The sequence below is a fragment of the Phoxinus phoxinus genome, assembly GCF_949152265.1.
Source record: "Phoxinus phoxinus genome assembly, chromosome: 1".
NCBI lineage: Eukaryota > Metazoa > Chordata > Actinopteri > Cypriniformes > Leuciscidae > Phoxinus > Phoxinus phoxinus.
Window position 1 is genome coordinate 14,961,865 of NC_136876.1, and position 22,530 is coordinate 14,984,394.

At 45.0% G+C, this 22,530-nt stretch overlaps 1 protein-coding gene and 1 long non-coding RNA gene across 2 annotated transcripts; both read left to right on the plus strand.

The window, feature by feature from the left end:
- Positions 1 to 252: 252 nt before the first annotated feature.
- LOC307009937 (G-protein coupled receptor 183-like) lies at positions 253 to 1,206 on the plus strand (the record flags this gene model as incomplete). Its single annotated transcript, XM_079634173.1, has 1 exon — positions 253 to 1,206. One exon carries the CDS (start codon positions 253 to 255, stop codon positions 1,204 to 1,206), a length of 954 nt encoding a protein of 317 aa, XP_079490299.1.
- Positions 1,207 to 15,246: 14,040 nt separating this feature from the next.
- LOC306994433 lies at positions 15,247 to 17,244 on the plus strand. The gene is made up of 3 exons (XR_013796682.1): positions 15,247 to 15,491; positions 15,580 to 15,630; positions 17,159 to 17,244. It is a non-coding gene; the product is annotated as an uncharacterized lncRNA (long non-coding RNA).
- Positions 17,245 to 22,530: the final 5,286 nt, after the last annotated feature.

Genomic DNA, 22,530 nt, shown 5'->3' on the forward strand with positions numbered 1-22,530 from the left:
CTTCTCGTTTGAGTTGAATATTTTGAGTTGAATAAAACTGAGTACGAATTGCTTGGATTTATGCAGCACACAGAATGCTGTTTCATAGCACAAAATCACTCAAGAAACAGAGAGAAAATCACACTGTGAATTGGTTTCAGCCAGTCTGATTTTATATTCAGAACTGAATTTGTGAGCTTGCCATTTTAATGAACATTAACACAATATTTTTTACTGTTCCTTCTAGAATTTCATTTCAGATCCTCAGAAGTCATGGAGGGTCGACTGCGTGACAACACAAGATTCAACTACATCGTCAGAAGCAACCTGCCCTCCTCTAACCTGACGACCGATTCAGTCAATGCGACGCATGTCTTCAATGTGTTTGATGGGTGTGAAAAAATGGTGTCTGGTATCGTTTTTGACCTAGCTATACAATGCTTCAACGTGATCATAGGAATACCTGCCAACATTCTAGTGATAGCAAACCTAATAAACACCCGAAATGAGCCCTCAACTTCTGACATCTTCCTGGGCTGCCTGGCTTTCATGGACGCCTACTTCGGATTCATGACTATCATAGTGTTCCTCAATCTCTACCACTGGAGGAGTGCTGTTGCATTTAAGGCTATGAAATTCTCTTATGGCGTGAAGGACAGCAGCGGGCCGCTCTTCCTCTCGTGTGTCTGTCTGGATCGATTTATAGCCGTTCTCTTCCCCATCGCATACGGACAGTTGAAGGCCATCAAATACAGGATCGGCCTGACCATCGTGGTTCTGCTGCTCACTTTTGCTTATGCTTCAGCCAAAACCGTTGGTGGCCTTCCCCACTTTGAAAGGGTTTTCACTGGTGAGGTCTTGTTTGTTTTCACCTGGATGGTGGTGTGTAACATGGCCATCCTCTGGGCCCTGAAACGCTCACGAGGCTCTGGTAAAGATGAGATGCATCCTATGAAAAGAAAGGCGTTTAAGATGGTGCTGTCTATCTTGATCATCGTCATGAGCATTTATCTCCCTCTAGTTGCTATGTTACCATTTGAACAACATTATCCATATAAGGTCTTCCCTTGCTATGTGCAGCCAGTGGGCTATGCCTTTTTAAACATCAGCAGCACTATCCAGCCCTTAACTTATTTGTCCCGCCTGGAGAAAGTACCATTCTTGCCTGATTCTTGTGTGAAGAAGTTAAGCTGTAAAGAACAAGACAAGCCCTTAAAGGAAGTATAACTTCTGCCAGGGTCTAAAATCAAAGTCCAGTATATAGCCTACTACTGAAATACTGGCATTGATCATTAAATGTAAATTAGTAGCTTCGTTTTCATAGTTTTTCAGTTTTCAAAATATAACTTGTTGGATATTTGTAACTACAAATAATTATTTCCATAGATGTTTCTAGACTCTTTATATTTGTATTATTGTTTGAGATGTTAAAGCATAAATGTATCTGTGGTAAATCCTGAGACACACCTAAATAAAACATGCAAAGATTAATTTAAAGAGTTGTGGCGCCACCGTGTGTTGCAGACAAGAAAATTAGGCAAAACCAGAAGTTGTTTGTAATAGATCTCTGAAATAAATCTATTTATTAAATCTACTATCAAACATTTATTTGTTATCCTTAATTTAAACTACTGCGATCCCATGAGGTAACTGTGACACTAGAGACATCCAGTATTTTCTGTGTCTTAGTTGTGTGTCAGTTGAAGCGTTCCTAAACTGCTGGGTGGAAAATCAGTTTACAGTGCAAAGAATAAAAGGTTGTGAACAGAAGGTTTCTTTCCACAGTATCCAGCTGGAAGAAGACAATAGCAGTCAGAAGGAAGAGCGAATGGCATTGCTGACTGAATCCCCCAAAAAACTGATTATCTGGTGATTACACTTTTGCTTACAGAAGGCATGATGTAGTAGGATCACTAAGCTCAAAAACAATCAGCTCTTTAAATTTAAAAATGCCACTCAGCTTTCGTTTAGTTCAGTTGTTCTTTTCCTTATGAAGATGACTCATAAATGCCATTTTTTGCAAGAAAGTGTTTGAATAGGGAATAATACTATTTTAATATAACTTTATAAAATTAAAGGGGTGGTAAAATGCCCTTTTCACAAGATGTAAAATAAATCTCTGAGGTCCCCAGAGTGTGTGTGTGAAGTTTTAGCACAAAATACCCCTCAGATATTTTTATATAGCATGTTGTAAAGCTGTCACTTTTTGAGGGTTTGCAAAAACGCACCGTTTTGTGCCTGGCCCTTTAAATGCAAATGAGCTGCTGCAGGGGGGGGGGGGGGGGGGGGGGGGGTGTTTACAGCTGCGATTACCTCACGCACACACACTAAAATGACAGAAATTGTTCTTCCTTTAATGTTAAAACGGAGTCAGACAAAGGTGGAGAGACTCAAGAAGAAGTGACAAAATGTAGAAGCAACAGGACGTCTCTGAATGGTTAGTTGATGAATTTATGTTGCTGATGTGGAGTTAACTATCTTCAATTAGCATATTCTGTCATGGTAATCTATAAATCGCTCGTATAGGAACTGTTGTGAGATGCACACTGAGTGACTTTCTATTGCATGTGAAAAGATGGATGCTAAAGTTTGAGCTGACTCACAAATGTACTCTTATACAACAACTTTTCCTCTGGACTGCGTGTTCCCGTTGGCGGGGTTTATGTACACTTTAGGGTTGCTGATGTCACTAACCCGGGAGGAATGTCATGTAGTCCCTAGTACCAGCCATTTGTTGTAGTCCTTTTTAAAAAAAAGCAAATATCTTCCTTTGCTTTGAACTTTGAGCGTTGTATCTTTGCAGATGTTGTTTATACTCAAACAGCAACATTACACACTAACTAAAGTTAGAAAAGTGAAATCATACTCAACCTTAATTCATGCTTAATTTTATGTCATGTCTCTTACATTTTAGACATGATCCAAGTTCAGTCAAATCGCTTCAACCCTACTGATCGAGGTGTTTATGCTGGTTTTCAAACAAACTGGTCTTCCAGAGAGAATTGGTCTACACACGTCTACCAGAGGAAAGGATAGCTGCTGGATGAATCGAGGTTTAATGGCTATCATTGATCAGGTTTGTGATCTACTATACGTGGTTTGTGATGATCTTTCCTGAATTTATTTTACAGAATGACTTAAAGGGTTCGTGTAGTAGTAGGTGCCAGGTATGGTTTGATGTCTTTTATTTTTCACTTCCAGTTTGTTTTCACTTGGTATAGGTGCATAAAATCTGTTAGTTTGCATGCGGATAGCATGGAGGAAGGGGGTGAGTAGCTATGACGCTCACTTTTTTGTTGACCATTTTCGTTTCTGCTTTGTTTCATTTCATTGCATTTTTTCTTATTTTACCGCTTTAAATGCTCAAGTTCTTTAAAGCAGGGTGGATTCTGATTGGTTGCCAAAGTGGCATAAATGTACAGTAAGTTGTATCTACAGTAACGAGTGGGTGAATAGTGACCCAACTCTCAAAACGTGTATTACACCTGTGGTGGGAGATGACTCGAAGGCTCTTAATATATAGGCCTATAACTAGCTCTGAGAGCACAGTTGAATGACTTAAAGGAGAACTCCGGCGCAAAATGACCCTTTGGTCTAATTACACAGAGATTTGTTTTCATGATTATCGAATGTAAATAGTTTTATCTCTAAAAAAAGTTTAGCCTATAACGCTAGTATATAGGGCATAGAGTAATGACAAATAAAAATCGCTTGTTAATACCACTAACAAGGCTCAAAATAGCCCCACACTAACACGGTAGCATAATGAGGGTCCCTACCTTCAAACCGAAGCATTGAGAACTTTGTCATTGTCCAGACAGCGGTTTAGGTGCGCTTCATCTTTTGACCACCAGATGGTACCATATGGAAAAACATTTCAATACATGATGTTTTATTAACAAAGTTCGTGAGGAAAACGTTTAGATAATTAACCTAATTAAAACGAGAGGAGCGCATTCAGTTAATCAACTTGCTCGGCCACTTAAACTTCGCAATGCGCATTATTCCACAAGGCATCTCCTTTTGTATTTCGCATCTACTCTCACTCGTGTCTTTGGTTCACGCGCTAGAGGACCTCATTTCCATTTGATTAAACAAAGCAGGACTATATTTTCATCTATTTTTTCAACCTCTTGTCATCAATCCAACCATACCAATCCGTTCTTGCGAACCGTCATTTAGGAGCTCTCAGGCTAAATACCCTTTTGAACCTCCATTTTTAGATGACTCCAACAAACCCGTTTCACGCTTTTGGTTCCAAAAACACATAAAATCCGCTTTCCGACAATCCCAGCAAAAACTAATTTCTCTAGTCACTCTTTCTGCATCGGGACAGCAACCTCAGCAGCCCATAAAGGCCTCTCCCAGCAGCAGATCCAAGCTCTCGGAAGATGGTCCGAGATGGACCTTCCAAAGCTATTTCAGGATAAACCGTTTCCACATAAAAACAACACCAAACCCTCATCAGTAAAAAACAACAACATGATGAGCATCTTGGCTGAGCATCTTGCATTTTCCGTCTGTCTGCCGGTAACCCGTCCTATGCCGTGAGTATTGAACTCCTCGGACACTGCGAGAGCTCTCCCGGCCAGGCGTTTCAAATGTCTTTCCCCCTGCCGTCAGCCGGTAGGGCTGCTCCCGTCGGTGGCGGCAATCCCGATCGGACATTCCAAATTACACTGCTCCTTGTTCGTCGCCCAGTAGGGCTCACCTATCCGACGCTGTGAACTGCTCCCCGACCAGGCGTCTCAAATTATGCGGCTTTGCATCGGAGGTTGCACGGGCCTTCCCGGTCAAACAACCTGGCTTCTTCTCGAAACGCCGGCCCGCCAAATCTTGGTGCTCATTTTGGGGGGGTCTTTAGTCTGGCTGCTGTCCTTTGCTCATTTGCTTTTTGGATACTCTGAGTTCCAAGCTCGGAGCTCTCCCCCCGGACAGCAGGTATATACGAGATATATATACAGCAGACATTCCTCAACCACCCCATCTCCTCACTTATAGTTCCAATTCTTCCTATCTCAACCGGAGGGAGTACTCTGGGTTCAGCCAAATTTCGAGCGCGGAACCCTCCCTACGGACAGCACACCAAATACGCATAACCTTTACTCTATTTAACTATATGTAAGTGTGAACTCGTAAACTTTCTTTTGAACCCCTCATTGCATCTGTTACGCAGTTTTGTTTGTAAGTAGGTGTCTACAAGTAGTGGGGGAGGAACGTTCACGCCAGATAATTGTTTCCCTTGGGGAGTGTTTTTGGCGGACGCCTAGATAAATGTCTGTTTCCACGACCCAGATGTAAACAGCGGTAATCCCGGGATTTATGAGATGAATCGGCTTCAGGTGTGTGGCAGGAAGGATCTAGGTGGGCGATTGGCACGTATGCCTGATGAGAGTACTGTATATGTTCATTGTTGCCGACAGTAGGGGCAGCAGAGGCTGGGGAGAAGACGGCGTCCAGAGAAGGCACCCGGCCGGTGACTTTGTCACAGGTCGAGGTGGGCCAAGCCAGACTGCACCCACCCCTAGACCAGGATCACCCTGAGGAGCGTGTCAAAGGAGGAGGCAGGAGACAGGAATAAAAAGAATGACAGGCTTTATTAAATATAAAAACAATTTGAAAATCCTAATCTAAAATTCCTCTTCCTTCCTCTTCCCAGGAATCCAAGGCAAGTGGGGGGTCAGGCTCACTTCCTTCTGGCGCTGGTGCCAACTCGCAGTGGTAGGTACTGAACAGGTGGGTATTGCAGGTAAGTAAATGAGTCAGGCTTACTTCCTTCGGGCGCTGGTGCCAACTCACTGAACAGGTGAGTATCACAGGTGAGTATCGCAGGTGAGTAGGTGGATCAGGGCTCACAGGAGTTGTAAAGGGCGGGCACTTCGCACCAACAGGTGGGTTTCAGGGCTACGGCAGACTCAAGTCGCAAGCGGAGCGGGGCTTTGGCTGGCCCAGACAGAATCAACGCTTCAAATAGAGGTGAATAGCTCTCACATGGGTGGCAGGAGACAGAGTCAATAGCTGAACAGGGCTTTCACTGGGACAGACAGCATTCAAACTTCAAGCAGAGGTAAACAGTTCTCACGTGTGTTGCAGGGGACAAAGTCACAAGCTGAGCGGGCGTTCACTGGAACAGACGGAGTCAACACTTCAAATAGAGGTGAACAGCTCTCACGTTGGTGGCAGGAGACAGAGTCATAAGCTGAGCAGGGCTTTCACTGGGGCAGACAGCATAAACTTCAAGCAGAGGAAAACAGTTCTCACGTGTAGTGTGCGCACGGGGGCTTTTCCTTCTGACATCCAACAGGTGACTGCAATCGATCTTGCTAGACTCTTATGATGGACGGTAGACCAGCATAACACATGGGGAGTGCACGGCGATAAAAGGTAAATCTTCCACACACACACGACAGTCCAATTCCAAACATGCAACGTGATGGGAAACGTCAATTTCAGCACTACAAATCCACTCTTCAAGTGCAAAGTAAGGCCAACACTCACCCAGAGGTCTCGATCTGAAGAGCCGATGATAGTCAGAGTTGGGACAGATGCGGTGAATAATTTCCTCACCACTACAAGCGGCTTCACTTCGCTGGTTTCAATGGCCGAGGGGGAGGCTAGAGATCGACAAGGAATCAGTATATTTCACTCAGTGCGATGTATACAACGTGATCCAAGCACTTCAAACCAGTATCCAATTTAGTGTAGAAAACATGCGTTTATGAGATTCAATTTGTCAATCACTCATCTCACTCTTTCCCAGTCCAGACGACGAATTCCACTCTTCACAACTGCCCTCGGATCCCACCAGCGACAATCCTCTTCTTTCACGATGATCCTTCAGCTGCAACACTCTACAAACTTTTTCCCACGGGAGAGAACCACACCAGATCGACGGGGGAAGACAAAGAAACAACAAGCCCACACGGAGAGAGAACACTCCAGATCAACGGAGAAGAAACAACAACAGCCTTCTCTTCCCCTTGTGTTTTATCCTCTCAAAATGCTGGCGTGGCCTCAATCAGACACTCAAAGTGAAGTCCCCACACCTGTTGTCAATCTGCCGTTTAGTTGTCATGACGACAGACGCACACACAAGCCCGGGGACAGTGTTACACTAAAAGTGTCCCGGCGGGAACATTTCTCTGATGGGATTAGTTCCGGGGATTATTTGTCACCCCGTGACATACCCCCCTGCCAAACCGTTCTAGTCCCGAGAACGGTCTCCAGACACCCAGTCTCCATACCTGGCTGGAGGCTGACCCCGATTCTCTCGTTGAGAACGTCGTGGTGGGGAGATGGGTGCTTCAGGTCGTGGTGGGGAGATGGGTGCTTCAGGTCGTGGTCCTAGGCCTAGGCCCCTCGGGATCACTGCCCATCCTACCAGCGGGGGCGTCCAAGTCGTCTCGGCCGGTGGGTTCTCTACCACTGGCTTTGGGTAATTCGGGCAAGGGCGGATCAGGTTACGGTGTAACACCCGTTCGGGGCCCGTCTTCCCTTCGGGCCGTAGGGCATATACAGGTTGGTCCGGATGGGGTTGTCGCTGAACGACGTATGGCTGGGCCTCCCATCGGTTGCTCAATTTTCCCTTCCCTTGTCGGCGATTGTCCCGTAGCAGCACCCTCTCCCCGGGCAGTAGCGGGGCTTCTCGGGCCGTCCTATCGTACAGTCTCTTGTTCTTTAACGCCGCCTGATTAATCCGGCCAGCGACCTGTTCGTATGCGGACTGGAGGCGTCGATGGTGGTTCGCTACCCAGTCGGACAGACTACTTCCCTCTTCTCCCCCAGTGGTTCCCATAAGCATATCCATTGGGAGCCTCACATGTCGGCCGAACATCAGGTAGGTAGGGGCATAACCGGTGGTACTGTGTATACTATTATTGTACGCCTGCATCACTGCTGGGAGCCGATCAGCCCAGTGGCCCTGCTGCTCTTCCTCCAAGGTTCCCAACAAGCCCAGCAAGGTTTGATTGAATCTTTCACACCCTCCGTTCCCTTGAGGATGATAAGGGGTCGTATGGGTCTTCTTACATCCGTACAGTTGGCATAATTCATGGATCACCTTTGACTCGAAGTTGGCCCCTTGGTCTGAATGGAGGATTTCAGGGCATCCGAATGGCTGGATCACGTACTTCCAGAGGGCGTTAGCAGTGGTCAGGGCAGTTTGGTCCATAGTGGGGATGGCCCAAGCATGTTTAGTGAACAGATCGGTGACAACGAGAATATTCTGGATCTGGTCCACCGGCCGTCCCAGGGTGAGGAAGTCCATTGCCACCATGTGCAGAGGTGCCCTGGCCTGAATCGGGACCAGCGGTGCCCGCGCCTCCCTCCTGGACTTGAACAAGGTGCAACGTGGGCATCTCTGAAGGTAAGTCCTGGTGGTACCCTCCATCCCAGGCCAGTAGAAATGTCGTCTCAACAAAGCCAATGTCCTCTCCTGCCCTTGATGTCCCATCCTAGAATGGTACGCCTCCAGTAAAGCCTGCCAACGACCTGCAGGGACCACGATCTGACAGACCTCTTCTCCTCGGCCTGGGTCCTGAAGCGTCCTACAAAGCACCCCATCCCTCAAATAGAGCCTTTCCCTCTGTCCCAGCAAGCCTTGCACACTCCGGGTCTGAGTTCGACGTTCCGCCCCCTCGGGCCAGATCTTCTGCTCCAACCAGGTCCGTACCCGCAGCACATCTCCATCTTCGCCCTGCCACAGTCTCCAGCGTTGTGGGTCCCACCCCCAACATGGAGGAGGGTCCTCAGGTGTCTGCCCTGGTGCCTCTACAACTCCCACCATTAATCCCTCGTCGGACCCCAGTTCTGGGGTCGGTGTATGGCCTGCTGATCCTTCACCTGGTAACCTGGATAACACGTCAGCGTTGGTGTGCTCTCTTCCTGGCCGGTACTGGATCTGGTAATCGAAGTTGGCCAGTTGCGCCACCCAGCGTTGCTTCACTGCCCCTAGTTTGGCCGTTTGTAGATGCACCAGCGGGTTATTGTCCGTGACAACTCGTACTTTGGCTCCCCACAAGTAATCTTTAAATTTTTCACCCAGCGCCCACTTCATGGCCAGTAGCTCGAGTTTAAAGGAGCTGTAGTTCGAGTCATTCTTCTCTGCGGGGTGTAGGCTTCGGCTTGCATAGGCGATGACTTTCTCCTCTCCTTGTTGTTTCTGCGCCAACACGGCTCCCAACCCCAGTTGACTAGCATCGGTGTACAGGATGAATGGTTGAGTAAAGTCGGCATAGGCCAGTATCGGGGCCTGCAAGAGTTCCTGCTTGAGCTGCTGGAAAGCGGCTTCGCAGGCGGGGTCCCATTGAATGGAAGGGGACCCTCGACCCCGTGCTCGACCCGTGCCTCCCAACAGCTGGTTAATGGGTTTGGCAATTTTGGAGAAGCCCTTAATGAATCGCCTATAGTAGCCCACGAAGCCCAGGAATGACCGAACTTGGCGCACTGTCTGGGGAGCTGTCCACTCTTGCACCGCCCTCACTTTTTCTGGGTCGACGGAGATCCCCGCCGCACTGACCACGTGCCCCAGAAACTTAACCTCCTTTCGGAAGAGCTGACACTTGTCCGGCTGTAACTTCAGCCCATAGCGCTCTAGGGAGCTGAAGACTTGCCCAAGATGTTCCAGATGGGACTTGAAATCGGGAGAGTAAGTGATGATGTCATCCAGATAGACGAGGGTGGTATCCATCACTTGGCTGCCCAAACAACGCTGCATCAGCCGCTGGAATGTGGCTGGAGCGTTGCAGAGGCCGAACGGCATACGGTCCCACTCATAGAGACCGAAAGGGGTGGTAAAGGCCGTCTTCTCCCGGTCACGCTCGTCCATTTGTACCTGCCAATAACCGCTGGCCAAATCGAGGGTGGAGTACCAGGCAGCTTGAGTGAGGCTCGTAAGCGAATCTTCAACCCGCGGCAACGGGAAAGCATCCTTCTTGGTTACCTGGTTCAACCGGCGGTAATCTACACAAAACCTCCAGGAACCCGTCTTCTTACGGACCAACACTATTGGTGCGGCCCAAGGGCTGCTGCTCTCACGGATAATCCCTCTGTCAAGCATTCCTCGCAACAGGGTATGGACCTCCGTGTACAAGGTCGGGGGTACAGGTCGGTAGCGCTCTCGGCTCGGTGCAGCGTCCCCAGTGGGAATCTGGTGTTTTACCACATCCGTGCGGCCATAGTCCTCTTCGTGAGTAGAGAACAGGTGTTGCCATCCCCTCAAGAATTCTTGCAGTTGTCCCACTTGTTCTTCCTCCAGCCCGTCACCCCGTAAAGACTCTCCCTTCAAGTGAGCAGGCAATCCTCCTTCTATCTCCTCCACTCCTGGACCGGCCCGCGCTAAAGCCACTTCGACCACTGTAGGACTCACCCGCTTAAAGTTGACTTCGCCCTGCTCACGAACCTGCTGCGGTCTTACTGAGGTCACCCGGGCCAAACATTGGTGATGATACAGGTGGACAAGGAAGGGGTTCGTGTTCCTCACCCTTACTGAGACTCGGCCTCCCTGAACAGTTGCCAGTCCTCGAGCTATCTCCACCTTGGGACCCTCTTCGTGGGGCTCCACCATCACCCACTCTTGCGGATGGTAACGTCGAGGGGGCAGCCTGGCCCAGACTACAGCCTCACTTCGAGCTGGGATAGACAGGGCGTAGCGGCAGGCCACTCTTCCCGTGCTCTCCCGGTCATGCTGTTTTTCAGCCAGACATATCCGGCGGCAATCGGCCCTGATACGGTCCCACTCCTGTCCGGCCGGGGTTACAGCTGTTCGCGCCGGTCTACCTCGGAATAGCTCCTCCCAGCAATCCGAGATGACATTCATCCCAATCAGGGCACGATGGGACCCTAGACACGGGTCTCGGACAACTACCACCCCCTTCTGAGGCACTACAACTCCATGGATCTCCAAATCGGTCACAAGGTATCCTACGTATGGTATGTCCAGTCCATTTGCCCCACGCAGCGTCAACCAGGGAGCATCCACAGGCGATCTACCGTTGGTGCCAAACAGCTCATGGGCCAAACTCTCAGAGAATAAGGTCACTTGGGAGCCTGTATCCAAGAGACAATGTATCTCCTGACCATTAACTTGGGCCACCACCACTGGGCAGCGGCCTATCAAGCGACCCTGAGGGGATGTGGAAGAAGAGGGGTCTAATACGGGGGTCCCGACCACTTGACCCACAGTGGCCGGAGACTCTAAAAACCCCCTTGTGATGCCCGTCGGGCAGAGCATTGGCGAAAGTAATGCCCCGACTCTCCACAGCCATTACAAATGGGCCGCCCATGTTCGTCCCACTGGAATCGGGAGCCCGCTGGCCGGGGAGGACGGCGTTCGGAAGGGCGATTCCCGTCGGAGTAAGCCCGTTCCCGAGAGTGAAAAGGTGGCTGCAGGCGCTCCCGACGAAGCTCTTCCATGACAGACTTGGACAACTCGGACATTTGTTCCTGAACATCTCGCCTCAGTTCTTCCCGGAGGGCCTGCTTCCAGTCGGGTGCCGCAATGGCCAAGGGGGATTCGACGACATTGGTAGCCAAACAGCTGGGGGTTTCCACATGCTCCGCCTGGTCGCGCTCAAGAGCCAGGGCTTCTTGCCTCAGCTCTTCGAAAGTCATGTCTGGCCCTCTCCGAAGCTGCACCCGCAGGCTCTGTCGTACGGGACCCTCTCGCAGCCCCAACAGGAATTGATCTCGCAACAACACCTCTCCTTCCCCCAAGCCATGGTCCGGCCTTCCCGTGAGCCTGGAAAACTGCTCCCGCAGTTGCAAGGCGAATGCCCGAACGGATTGTCGGGGACCCTGGCGAGAATTGAAAAACTTCGTCCTCAGAGCAGCTACCGGAGTGGTATCTCCATACTGCCCCGTAAGAAACTCAAAGATAGCCTGGACCGTCGCACGGTTGGCTTCTGGTGCTGCCTGAACTTCTCTTCTCGCCTCCCCCTCCAGAGAGTTCAAAACGAACTGGACCTTCTGCAGAGCACTCAGACCTTGAAGCCCCGCCAGGTATTCCACCTGGGCCTTCCACAGGGACAGACTTACTTCGGACCCCGGGCCTCCGTACCTCGAGGCCCATGGGGCACCCATGAAAATCGGCATGACAGGTTGCCGAGCTCCAGGCTCTTCCTCCTCCGCCATCTCAACCTCTGATCGCTCAACTCAAGGTGAACCCTGCCGACTACGCCAAAATATGTCACAGGTCGAGGTGGGCCAAGCCAGACTGCACCCACCCCTAGACCAGGATCACCCTGAGGAGCGTGTCAAAGGAGGAGGCAGGAGACAGGAATAAAAAGAATGACAGGCTTTATTAAATATAAAAACAATTTGAAAATCCTAATCTAAAATTCCTCTTCCTTCCTCTTCCCAGGAATCCAAGGCAAGTGGGGGGTCAGGCTCACTTCCTTCTGGCGCTGGTGCCAACTCGCAGTGGTAGGTACTGAACAGGTGGGTATTGCAGGTAAGTAAATGAGTCAGGCTTACTTCCTTCGGGCGCTGGTGCCAACTCACTGAACAGGTGAGTATCACAGGTGAGTATCGCAGGTGAGTAGGTGGATCAGGGCTCACAGGAGTTGTAAAGGGCGGGCACTTCGCACCAACAGGTGGGTTTCAGGGCTACGGCAGACTCAAGTCGCAAGCGGAGCGGGGCTTTGGCTGGCCCAGACAGAATCAACGCTTCAAATAGAGGTGAATAGCTCTCACATGGGTGGCAGGAGACAGAGTCAATAGCTGAACAGGGCTTTCACTGGGACAGACAGCATTCAAACTTCAAGCAGAGGTAAACAGTTCTCACGTGTGTTGCAGGGGACAAAGTCACAAGCTGAGCGGGCGTTCACTGGAACAGACGGAGTCAACACTTCAAATAGAGGTGAACAGCTCTCACGTTGGTGGCAGGAGACAGAGTCATAAGCTGAGCAGGGCTTTCACTGGGGCAGACAGCATAAACTTCAAGCAGAGGAAAACAGTTCTCACGTGTAGTGTGCGCACGGGGGCTTTTCCTTCTGACATCCAACAGGTGACTGCAATCGATCTTGCTAGACTCTTATGATGGACGGTAGACCAGCATAACACATGGGGAGTGCACGGCGATAAAAGGTAAATCTTCCACACACACACGACAGTCCAATTCCAAACATGCAACGTGATGGGAAACGTCAATTTCAGCACTACAAATCCACTCTTCAAGTGCAAAGTAAGGCCAACACTCACCCAGAGGTCTCGATCTGAAGAGCCGATGATAGTCAGAGTTGGGACAGATGCAGTGAATAATTTCCTCACCACTACAAGCGGCTTCACTTCGCTGGTTTCAATGGCCGAGGGGGAGGCTAGAGATCGACAAGGAATCAGTATATTTCACTCAGTGCGATGTATACAACGTGATCCAAGCACTTCAAACCAGTATCCAATTTAGTGTAGAAAACATGCGTTTATGAGATTCAATTTGTCAATCACTCATCTCACTCTTTCCCAGTCCAGACGACGAATTCCACTCTTCACAACTGCCCTCGGATCCCACCAGCGACAATCCTCTTCTTTCACGATGATCCTTCAGCTGCAACACTCTACAAACTTTTTCCCACGGGAGAGAACCACACCAGATCGACGGGGGAAGACAAAGAAACAACAAGCCCACACGGAGAGAGAACACTCCAGATCAACGGAGAAGAAACAACAACAGCCTTCTCTTCCCCTTGTGTTTTATCCTCTCAAAATGCTGGCGTGGCCTCAATCAGACACTCAAAGTGAAGTCCCCACACCTGTTGTCAATCTGCCGTTTAGTTGTCATGACGACAGACGCACACACAAGCCCGGGGACAGTGTTACACTAAAAGTGTCCCGGCGGGAACATTTCTCTGATGGGATTAGTTCCGGGGATTATTTGTCACCCCGTGACAACTTGACCGAACCTGTTTTCATGAAGCCGACGAGGATCTGATGTGAAACCGACGTTCTGCCGAAATTGGAATTCGCGATCCCCATAGCTGCCGTCGCCGTGTCAACGCGGCCCCGATCCTGTGGAGTTAAATGACATTTATGCTCATGTTATAGTTCAATGGGATGGGATGTGTGATTGTCGGTGACTCCCCTGATCTCTACGTCATTGTGAGCTCTGCTTATATTTTCTCTACCAGTTGAAACAAAGGCTCCTTACGGTGTTCTAACGGTTCGACTGCTTATTTGATCTGCTGCTCTCCTGTTGTACTGATCTATTTGCTCTCCGCTCTACTGTTTACTGCTTCTCTGCTCTCAACACAGCAGCCAACCAGCCTCGTCTAACTTCTGGGAGACGCTTTGCCTGGATACTGTTTATGCGCCTTAAAGGATTAGTTCACTTTAAAAACAACTTTTGCTGATAATTTACTCACCCCCATGTCATCCAAGATGTCCATGTCTTTCTTTCTTCAGTCGAAAAGAAATTAAGGTTTTTGATGAAAACATTTCTCCATATAATGGACGTCAATGGGCCCCAAACGGTTCAAGGTCCAAATGACAGTTTCAGTGCAGCTTCAAAGGGCTTTAAACGAGAATAGACGATGAATAAGGGTCTTATCTAGCGAAACATTCGGTCATTTAAAAAATAAATAAAAAAGTTTAAGTTTTATAAGTACAAATGCTTGCCTTGCTCTGTTCTGTGATGCAAGTTCGTGACATCATGTAATACGCAATTACGTTGAAAAGGAATTACGTTGACCTTTTCAACGTAATTGCATATCAACTGTGAAAGTCTCTTTAACTTTCAGTGCTTCACATTGCCACCTAGTCGCCTGGAGTGCATACTACATCGAATTTCACACACTTTTGCGTCACCATATGCACGCAGATTTTCCCCCCATAACGCTTGTCTAAACGCAACGCCACTTTTGCGTTTTCTCTTCAGATCGTTTCCGTGTAAACATAGCCTAAATTTGACCTCTCTGAGGCAACGGTTTTTTTTAGCTTGTGAAAGGCTTCCTCGCATTCATTTAAATATGTCTTGGAGGATCTGTGTCTTTTCTTGTCCAGTTAATGGGCTGCCAATGTAGCAAAATGGAGAATGTTTTTTCTGTCAAAAAACAAACACACACTAGAGAATTGGTTCCAAAGAGAATTAGAGAAAGTCCCACAAAATGCAAATCAAGGTAAGACCTTGCACACTTACTAAATACTCCGAAACAAATTTTTAATAACAAACCATGTGGTTTACGTTTCAACGTATGCAAGTTCTGCTGAAGACTCGCATGAGTCGAAATGTTAACCACAGGGTTTGTTATTAAAATGCTTTGAAGTATTTAGTAAGTGAGAGAGCTAATTTCCTTATATAACAAATTTCCTGTACCTGCTGATTTGTCCAAAAGCTTGTTTTCCTTTTTTTTCTGTGATATTAATTTGGCTTCCAGCTTTTCCACGTATGGTCTACTTTTGCCATGACCACTAACGTAACCTCCCTACCTTCAGCCTGAGATATGCTAGGATGGGATCCAGCACTCCTACGTGAGCCTACAGCGAATAAAGCGGTATGGAAGGTGGATGAATGGATAAATAAGGTAACCTAAATACCTACAGTTTGTGTCCATGAGTATTTCTTTTGGTTCATGGTCAGTTATGCCATTTGTCTTTAAAAACATATTTTAGGTGGTAGAGAATCTCTTTCCAGGACCTACTGTAGATCACCACATCATCCAGGTAACATCCATTAATCTTTAAAAAGTAGTGCCCCATGGACACAAAATGGCATGATGGTATACTGGTTAAGGCCATAGGAAAGCTGTACGACAGGGGATTTCAATCCTGATCAATTCCTGTAGAGTTTAGATCTGATCTTAATCAAACACACTTGAACTAGGTAATTAAGGTTTTGCAGATATAAAATGCAGTTGTGTTAGAGTATTCGCCTTATTCACCTCGAACGTTCCACCGAGCATGAGGGGGACACTTACCACTTCCGGGAGTTCTCACAACACGATTTCTCTTAGTGCAATGGTGCCTCACTGCTGTGTTCCCCAATGCACTTTTTGCATCTGGTTGTTGAAGCCACAAATGTATATTTTACTCCTCCTAAAATGGTAAAAACGAAACATGCAAGAGCGTTTTATAACAGCTCCCGGTACCCAGATATAACAGAGCTTCGCAGCACAGTAGAGAAGTAGCTGAACATCTCTTCAGCAAGCCGACGCGCTTTGAATTTGATCTTGCTTTCTTTGACGTGAACGCTGTTAAATTTGCATATAGTGCAGGAATTAAAGATTAGACTTATATTCGTTTTGCAGAGACAGTTACGTTGGCCAGTGTAAATGGAACAGTTTTAACAAAACGGATAGCCTATCTGATAATTTAAAACGCATGAATGACCAGGCGGAAACAGACCCATTGTTATTCGAAAATATATTTACACAACCATCAAACTCACTTTATACAGTTTGATTCAGCGACAGGCTCATTTCTGTATTGGTTTCATCGATCACAGTGCTACTTGTGCGTCTTTTCTGGCGTCTTCCTACTGAAATAAACATTTAGGGGGGATGGGGCGAGCCCTTGTCCTTTAATAAAACAAAATGCATTTGATTATAATTAACATGACAATGTGTACAAAACTAAAGTAGCCTAAATTAACATTTATTTTTACGTTTTTGTCAGTCCGAGGTGTCGTTGCCATAACGTTGTTATGGGTTGCGTCATTTGCGTGTGACTGTCTTCCTTCGGATTTGACTGAAGGATAAAACCTTCGATCCAGTTACTGCATCCCTTAATTAACACAGCCCAGGGGATGTTGCAGTCGGTACCGGCCCACTGCTCCACATTTTGTATCGTTAATTCGGGCAGACAGGAAAGATTGGTGGTCCACACTGGAGTTTCCATTGCTGGTGCTGCTGTATCGTATGCGTCAGAGTCAAACTTCCGGGTTTGTGTACCCCTCAACGGCGTTCGAGTTTTCAAAATGGCCACCAGGTGAATAAGGCAAATAGGAATGGAACTCAACAATAGTGTAGTTCTCTAGGAGCATGATTGATTCCCCAAAGACCCGGTATATAAAATAACCGTTTGTCACTTATTTCATAAGACTTTCTAGAGTTTTGATACATAATCATAAAAATCAAGTTCTCCAACTTGTGAAACACTCCATCAAGAGCAGCCACATACAGTAACACACAGATGACATGCTAGTGCACACATACTGGCAGCAGAGTCCTGCACCTGTGCTCTCTGTTTGCAGTGAAAGAGGGTGAGAGACTGACATGAGGGCCTCTGGGCTGGCGGTACAAAAACCAGGACCTGTCCCAAGATGCAATCAGCCCCCAGACCGAGTTTTGGAGCATGTAAGTCGGAGTCAGGGGAGAGGTGTTGTGCGACAGGCTGGATCATGCCGCACTGAACCCATTTATTCTCACTGATCTGACTGACTTTATGCAGTCTTTTCTCTGTCCTGATACATATAGTAATATTTATAATAATGGTACACTGTGTTTTTGTAGGAAGTAGCCTAGCAACAAATTAAATTTCTTTTCTTTTTTTTCAATTTGGAATGAGTAACATATTGGCTAAATTACCTTAAGTTAAGACTAATAGATTGTTGTATTATTCCAGAATGGACAGGTGGGAACATTGTTGGCAGAAAATGTAAAAACGTCTCTCACTTTGTCTTACAAAAGCTGCACTTTCCCCATTACTGAATTTGATCCATATGATTCAAAATAATCCAAAGTAATCCTAATGAGTAAGTTTTACAACAACACACTATGAGCTTTTACCAAGAAAACACCCACCAAAACAGCTTTGATCCTGTGAGGACAGATGAATCTAGAAAACAGTCTAATTCACCATCAGGGACCCAGATAGCACCTCAAAAAAGACCCTGCCTCCTATCAACATTTGCAATTCCTCCTGGCCTCGTGATGTTTATAAAGGCGACTCAACAATCTGACCCGCATCTTTACGACTAAAAACGCCTATCTGGTAAGAAGCACACTTTTTCTTGTCTTTTCTATCTTTTCAATCTTCATGTTATGCATATTGATAGCCCTAAATACGGTTATGCATGCCTGAATAATGTAATTATTTGTGCCACTGGCGTTTCTCATTAAAATGAATGGTTGATTATCTTGCAGTTGTTTAGGTTGTGCTTAGAGTATGTTCAAATAGTCTAACTATAAAGAGTTGTTACTATTACAATGTAAAATGACACGGATGGTAATGGGAGATCTTTGGTACATTTTTTAAGCTTTTAAGATTTCATATGATAGGTTTGTTTTTTCATCAGTTTTATAATGGTAACAATTAACAAAATATGTCGATTTACAATTGTATTTGCAAGATTTAGCTACATTTAAAACAAGCTATTTGGTTTACCATTTAAATACAAGTACAAGACTTGGAAGGTATGAAAGGTGAAAAAGTTTTTATTCTTAATTTGAGACTGGGCCAAATATGTCTTGGAGAAGGGAAACTGATCATTTACTCATCCAAAATGATAATATTTGTCCCAGAACATCTTAACAATACTGATGCAGTACATTACTGGCAAAATGAGAAGAGAAATCAGCAATGTGAATTCACCAACTGGTCATACCAGCAAAGTGATTTTGAAATTTTGCATGATTTAGCAACATCATGTTGACTAGCATGTGGGAAAACAATGTTTGTTTCCAGAACTGATTAGCATACCTCTGCTAGAATTTTTCACTGTTGGTAAAAGGACACCCACTAATAATAATATAAGATATTTTCACTCATGAATCCTCGTTAAAAGAACAAAACCAGGAGTCAATACATTTTCTCTTTTCATTAATACTGCTGTGCCTTGAAAATGTGTGCCTTACTCGTCTATTTTAGTCATCATGATAGGGTCAACACTAAGTGAATATTATGTAATTATCATAATATTAATATTACCAACATTATTATCAGTATTATAATTAAAAACAGTCGAGCCTTCGTTTCATGGGGGTGCCTGGCTCACTTGGTGTAAGATCAGTCACAAGTTGAATTTCAAAGATCCATAAGAACAGTGACCTCCAAAAAATGGCTGCCATGCCCTGTCTCTGAGTTCTCCAGCTCTCTACAATCTAATGCAAATCATTGTAATCACATACTGGACCATTACTTTAAGGTCAACATTTGGTCAATATATGCATTTAGTCTTCACATTTTGAATATTGGACTTGTGCGGCGAGTGAATTGGACTGTTTTCATCGTTTCAACTGTTTGAGAGGCTTCTGGGCCTGGTAGGCCTGCCACTCCTATCTCAGTACATCTTGGTAAGATTGTGGAATCATGCCTCCCAAAGGTAGTAAACAACCATCAGAGGATGAAACAGTTGTAACTATGGGTGTGTTGACCCACATGATGGATCAGCAGAGAGAATTTTATAAGGAAATGTTAAAACAACAACAGGACAACTTCAAGAGCTTCGTTCAAATCATTATGGATGGAAATGCGAAAAGGCTGGATGGTGTGATTAGAGATGTACAAGAACTAAAAACTAGTCTGCAGTTCACACAAGGCATCATGGATGAGATGAAAGCTAAGAAGAATGATATTGACATAAAAATTAGATCATTTGAGAGCGGCATTTCAAAATCAAAGCAGGAATTGGAGGATCTGTTTGAGAAGCTGGATCACATGGAAAATCAGTCAAGGAGATCTAATCTACTAATTGATGGGATCGCAGAGGAAAAAGGCGAAACAATAAGTGGATTGGAAATGAAGATTCAACAAATGTTGTCTAATAATTTGGGTCTGGATAGTTCTACAATTGAGATGGAAAGGGTCCACCGGATTGGCCAATTCCATGAGGGAAGAAAGCCAAGAAAAATTGTTATGAAGCTTCTTAGATTTAAAGACCGACAGCGTATCCTTTCCTCCACCAAGAAACTAAAGGGTACAAACATTTACATCAATGAAGACTTTTCTGATTTGGTGCAGCAGAGGAGACGTGAACTGCTGCCAAAACTGAAAGAGGCAAGAGAGAAAGGTGAAAGAGCCAGCTTAAGGTATGATAAGCTTATAATTTGGCCGGCAAATGGACAAAAGCAAGCATCTGAATAACTGCTCATGACCTTTATTTAGATTTTTATCCTGATGTTGTTTTTTTTTATTTTTTATGTTTTAATATTATTAATATGACAAATTTACTTTCAGAATTGCCTAAGAAAGGTTTAGTTTTAGCTCATTTGAACATTTGTAGTCTCAGAAATAAGGTTCATGAAATTATAAACATCTGTTCCAATGGGATTCATGTATTGGCCTTATCAGAAACACACTTAGACCGCAGTTTTGATAATTCACAGCTGGCTGTTGAGGGGTATAGACTATTTAGAAAAGATAGAAATCAAAATGGTGGGGGTGTTGCATTCTATATTAGTGAAAATATTGCAGTCACTCAAAGGGAAGATTTGATGGCCAGTGATATTGAAATGATATGGCTACAGTTAAATATTCAGTTTAACAAACCCATTTTAGTGGGCTGCTGTTACCGACCTCCCAGTTCAAATGTAGAGTACTTGGAAAAGATATGTGATAACATTGAGAAGGCATCTGCTCAAACCAAAGATATCTTTCTTTTGGGGGATTTCAACATTGATTGGTTTTCAAAGAAGTGTTATTTACGTAGAAAGATGATTACTATAACTAATGCTTCTAACCTTAAGCAGATTGTTACACAACCCACAAGAATTTCGTTGAATAATACATTTAAATCAACATGCATTGACCACATTTTTACAAATGTGTATGAGTTGTGCTCACATGTCATCTCAGTTGGAGTAGGATGCAGTGATCATAATTTAATCATCACAACAAAGAAAACTAAATTGCCTAAATTTGGTGCAAGGATTGTCTATCGAAGGTCTTATAAAACGTTCGATCCTAATGCGTTTGTGGAAGATGTTGAAAGGTCCACTTGGTCGGCGGTTTGTGACGAGCAGGATGTTAATGCTTCTTTACGTATTTTTATGGATAGGTTTGTGAAAATAGTTGACAAACATGCACCAATTAGAAAAAGGTCGATAAAAGGCAATAATGCTCCTTGGTTAGATGCCGAGTTGAAATCTATAATGAGGGAAAGGGATAATGCCAAAGCTGAAACTCTAAAATCTAAATGTGATATGGATGAAAGGTATTACTGTAAGTTGAGAAATAAAGTGACAAAGTTAAATAGATTAAAAAAGAAAATATATTTTAGCCAAAAGATTAGTAACTCATCAAATAATAGCAAGCAATTGTGGAAAGTTATAAATGAAATAATGTGTAAAAAACCAAAGTGTTCTAATATGTATTTAGAAACCGCAGCAGAAATAATCACTAAACCTTTGGATATAGCAAATCATTTAAATGACTTTTTTATAAAGAAAACTGCAAATTTAAGATCTAGTATGTTATCATATAAGGATTCACCTTGTAGTAATGTGAAGAACATTATGAGGAATAAATCTTGTTCATTGACATTTGGTACAGTTAGAGAGGAAATTGTTGAAAAGATGTTGCTCTCTCTCCCGGAGGAAAAAACTGCAGGTATAGATCACTTGGATGGCAAAATTTTTAAAACTGTTGCTAATATCTTATGCAAGCCTATCAGTCACATTTTTAATAGATCTGTGATAAGTGGGGTGTTTCCAGAAATTTGGAAGCAGTCTAAAATTATACCTTTAGTAAAAGAGGATAGACTAGGTCTCACTGAATCAAATTGTAGACCAATTAACATTCTACCTATATTGAGCAAAATATTTGAAAAGTTACTTTTTAATCAAATGATGCAGTACTTTGTATCAAATAATTTGCTCTCCAATTCACAGCATGCTTATAAGCCAGGACACTCCACTAACACTGCATTGGTACAAATGGTAGACCAGTGGTTAACTTTTATGGATGACAAAAAGCTTGTGGGTGCTGTGCTGCTGGATTTCACAGCAGCTTTTGATGTTATTGACCATGACATTTTACTGTCTAAGCTTAAGTGCTATGGGTTTTCACATCAGTCTGTGTCCTTGATATGCAGTTATCTCTCTGGTAGAAGTCAGCGGGTATTTTTCAATGGGAGCTTTTCTGATTGTAAACAGTTGTCATGTGGTATTCCCCAGGGCAGCTGTTTGGGCCCATTGTTGTTTTCTGTGTTTGTTAATGATCTGTCACATGCTGTTTCAAGAGCAGATGTTGTACTTTATGCAGATGATGCTACAATGTTTTATGCATCACCTACAATAACTGACATAAGTTGCACTTTGCAGAATGAACTTAATGCCATTACAAATTGGGTGAAACTTAATAAATTAGCTCTCAATATATATAAAACTAAATGTATAGTCTTTGGTACTAAACGTATGCTTGGCAATCCTTGCAACTTAAATCTAATTATTGATACATCTGTGGTAGAGCAGGTGAGTCAGACTAAACTCTTGGGTGTGAAGCTGGATAGTCAGCTCTCTTGGGCTGATCAGATTGATCATATTGTGTCTAAAATGGCTAAAGGCATTGCTTTATCCCGGAGATGTTCAGTATATTGTCCAAATTGTTCAGAACAGAGTCGCAAGAGTAGCCCTTGGTTGCTCTTTTCGCTCTAGTGTGGATAAAATGCATACCTGTTTGGGCTGG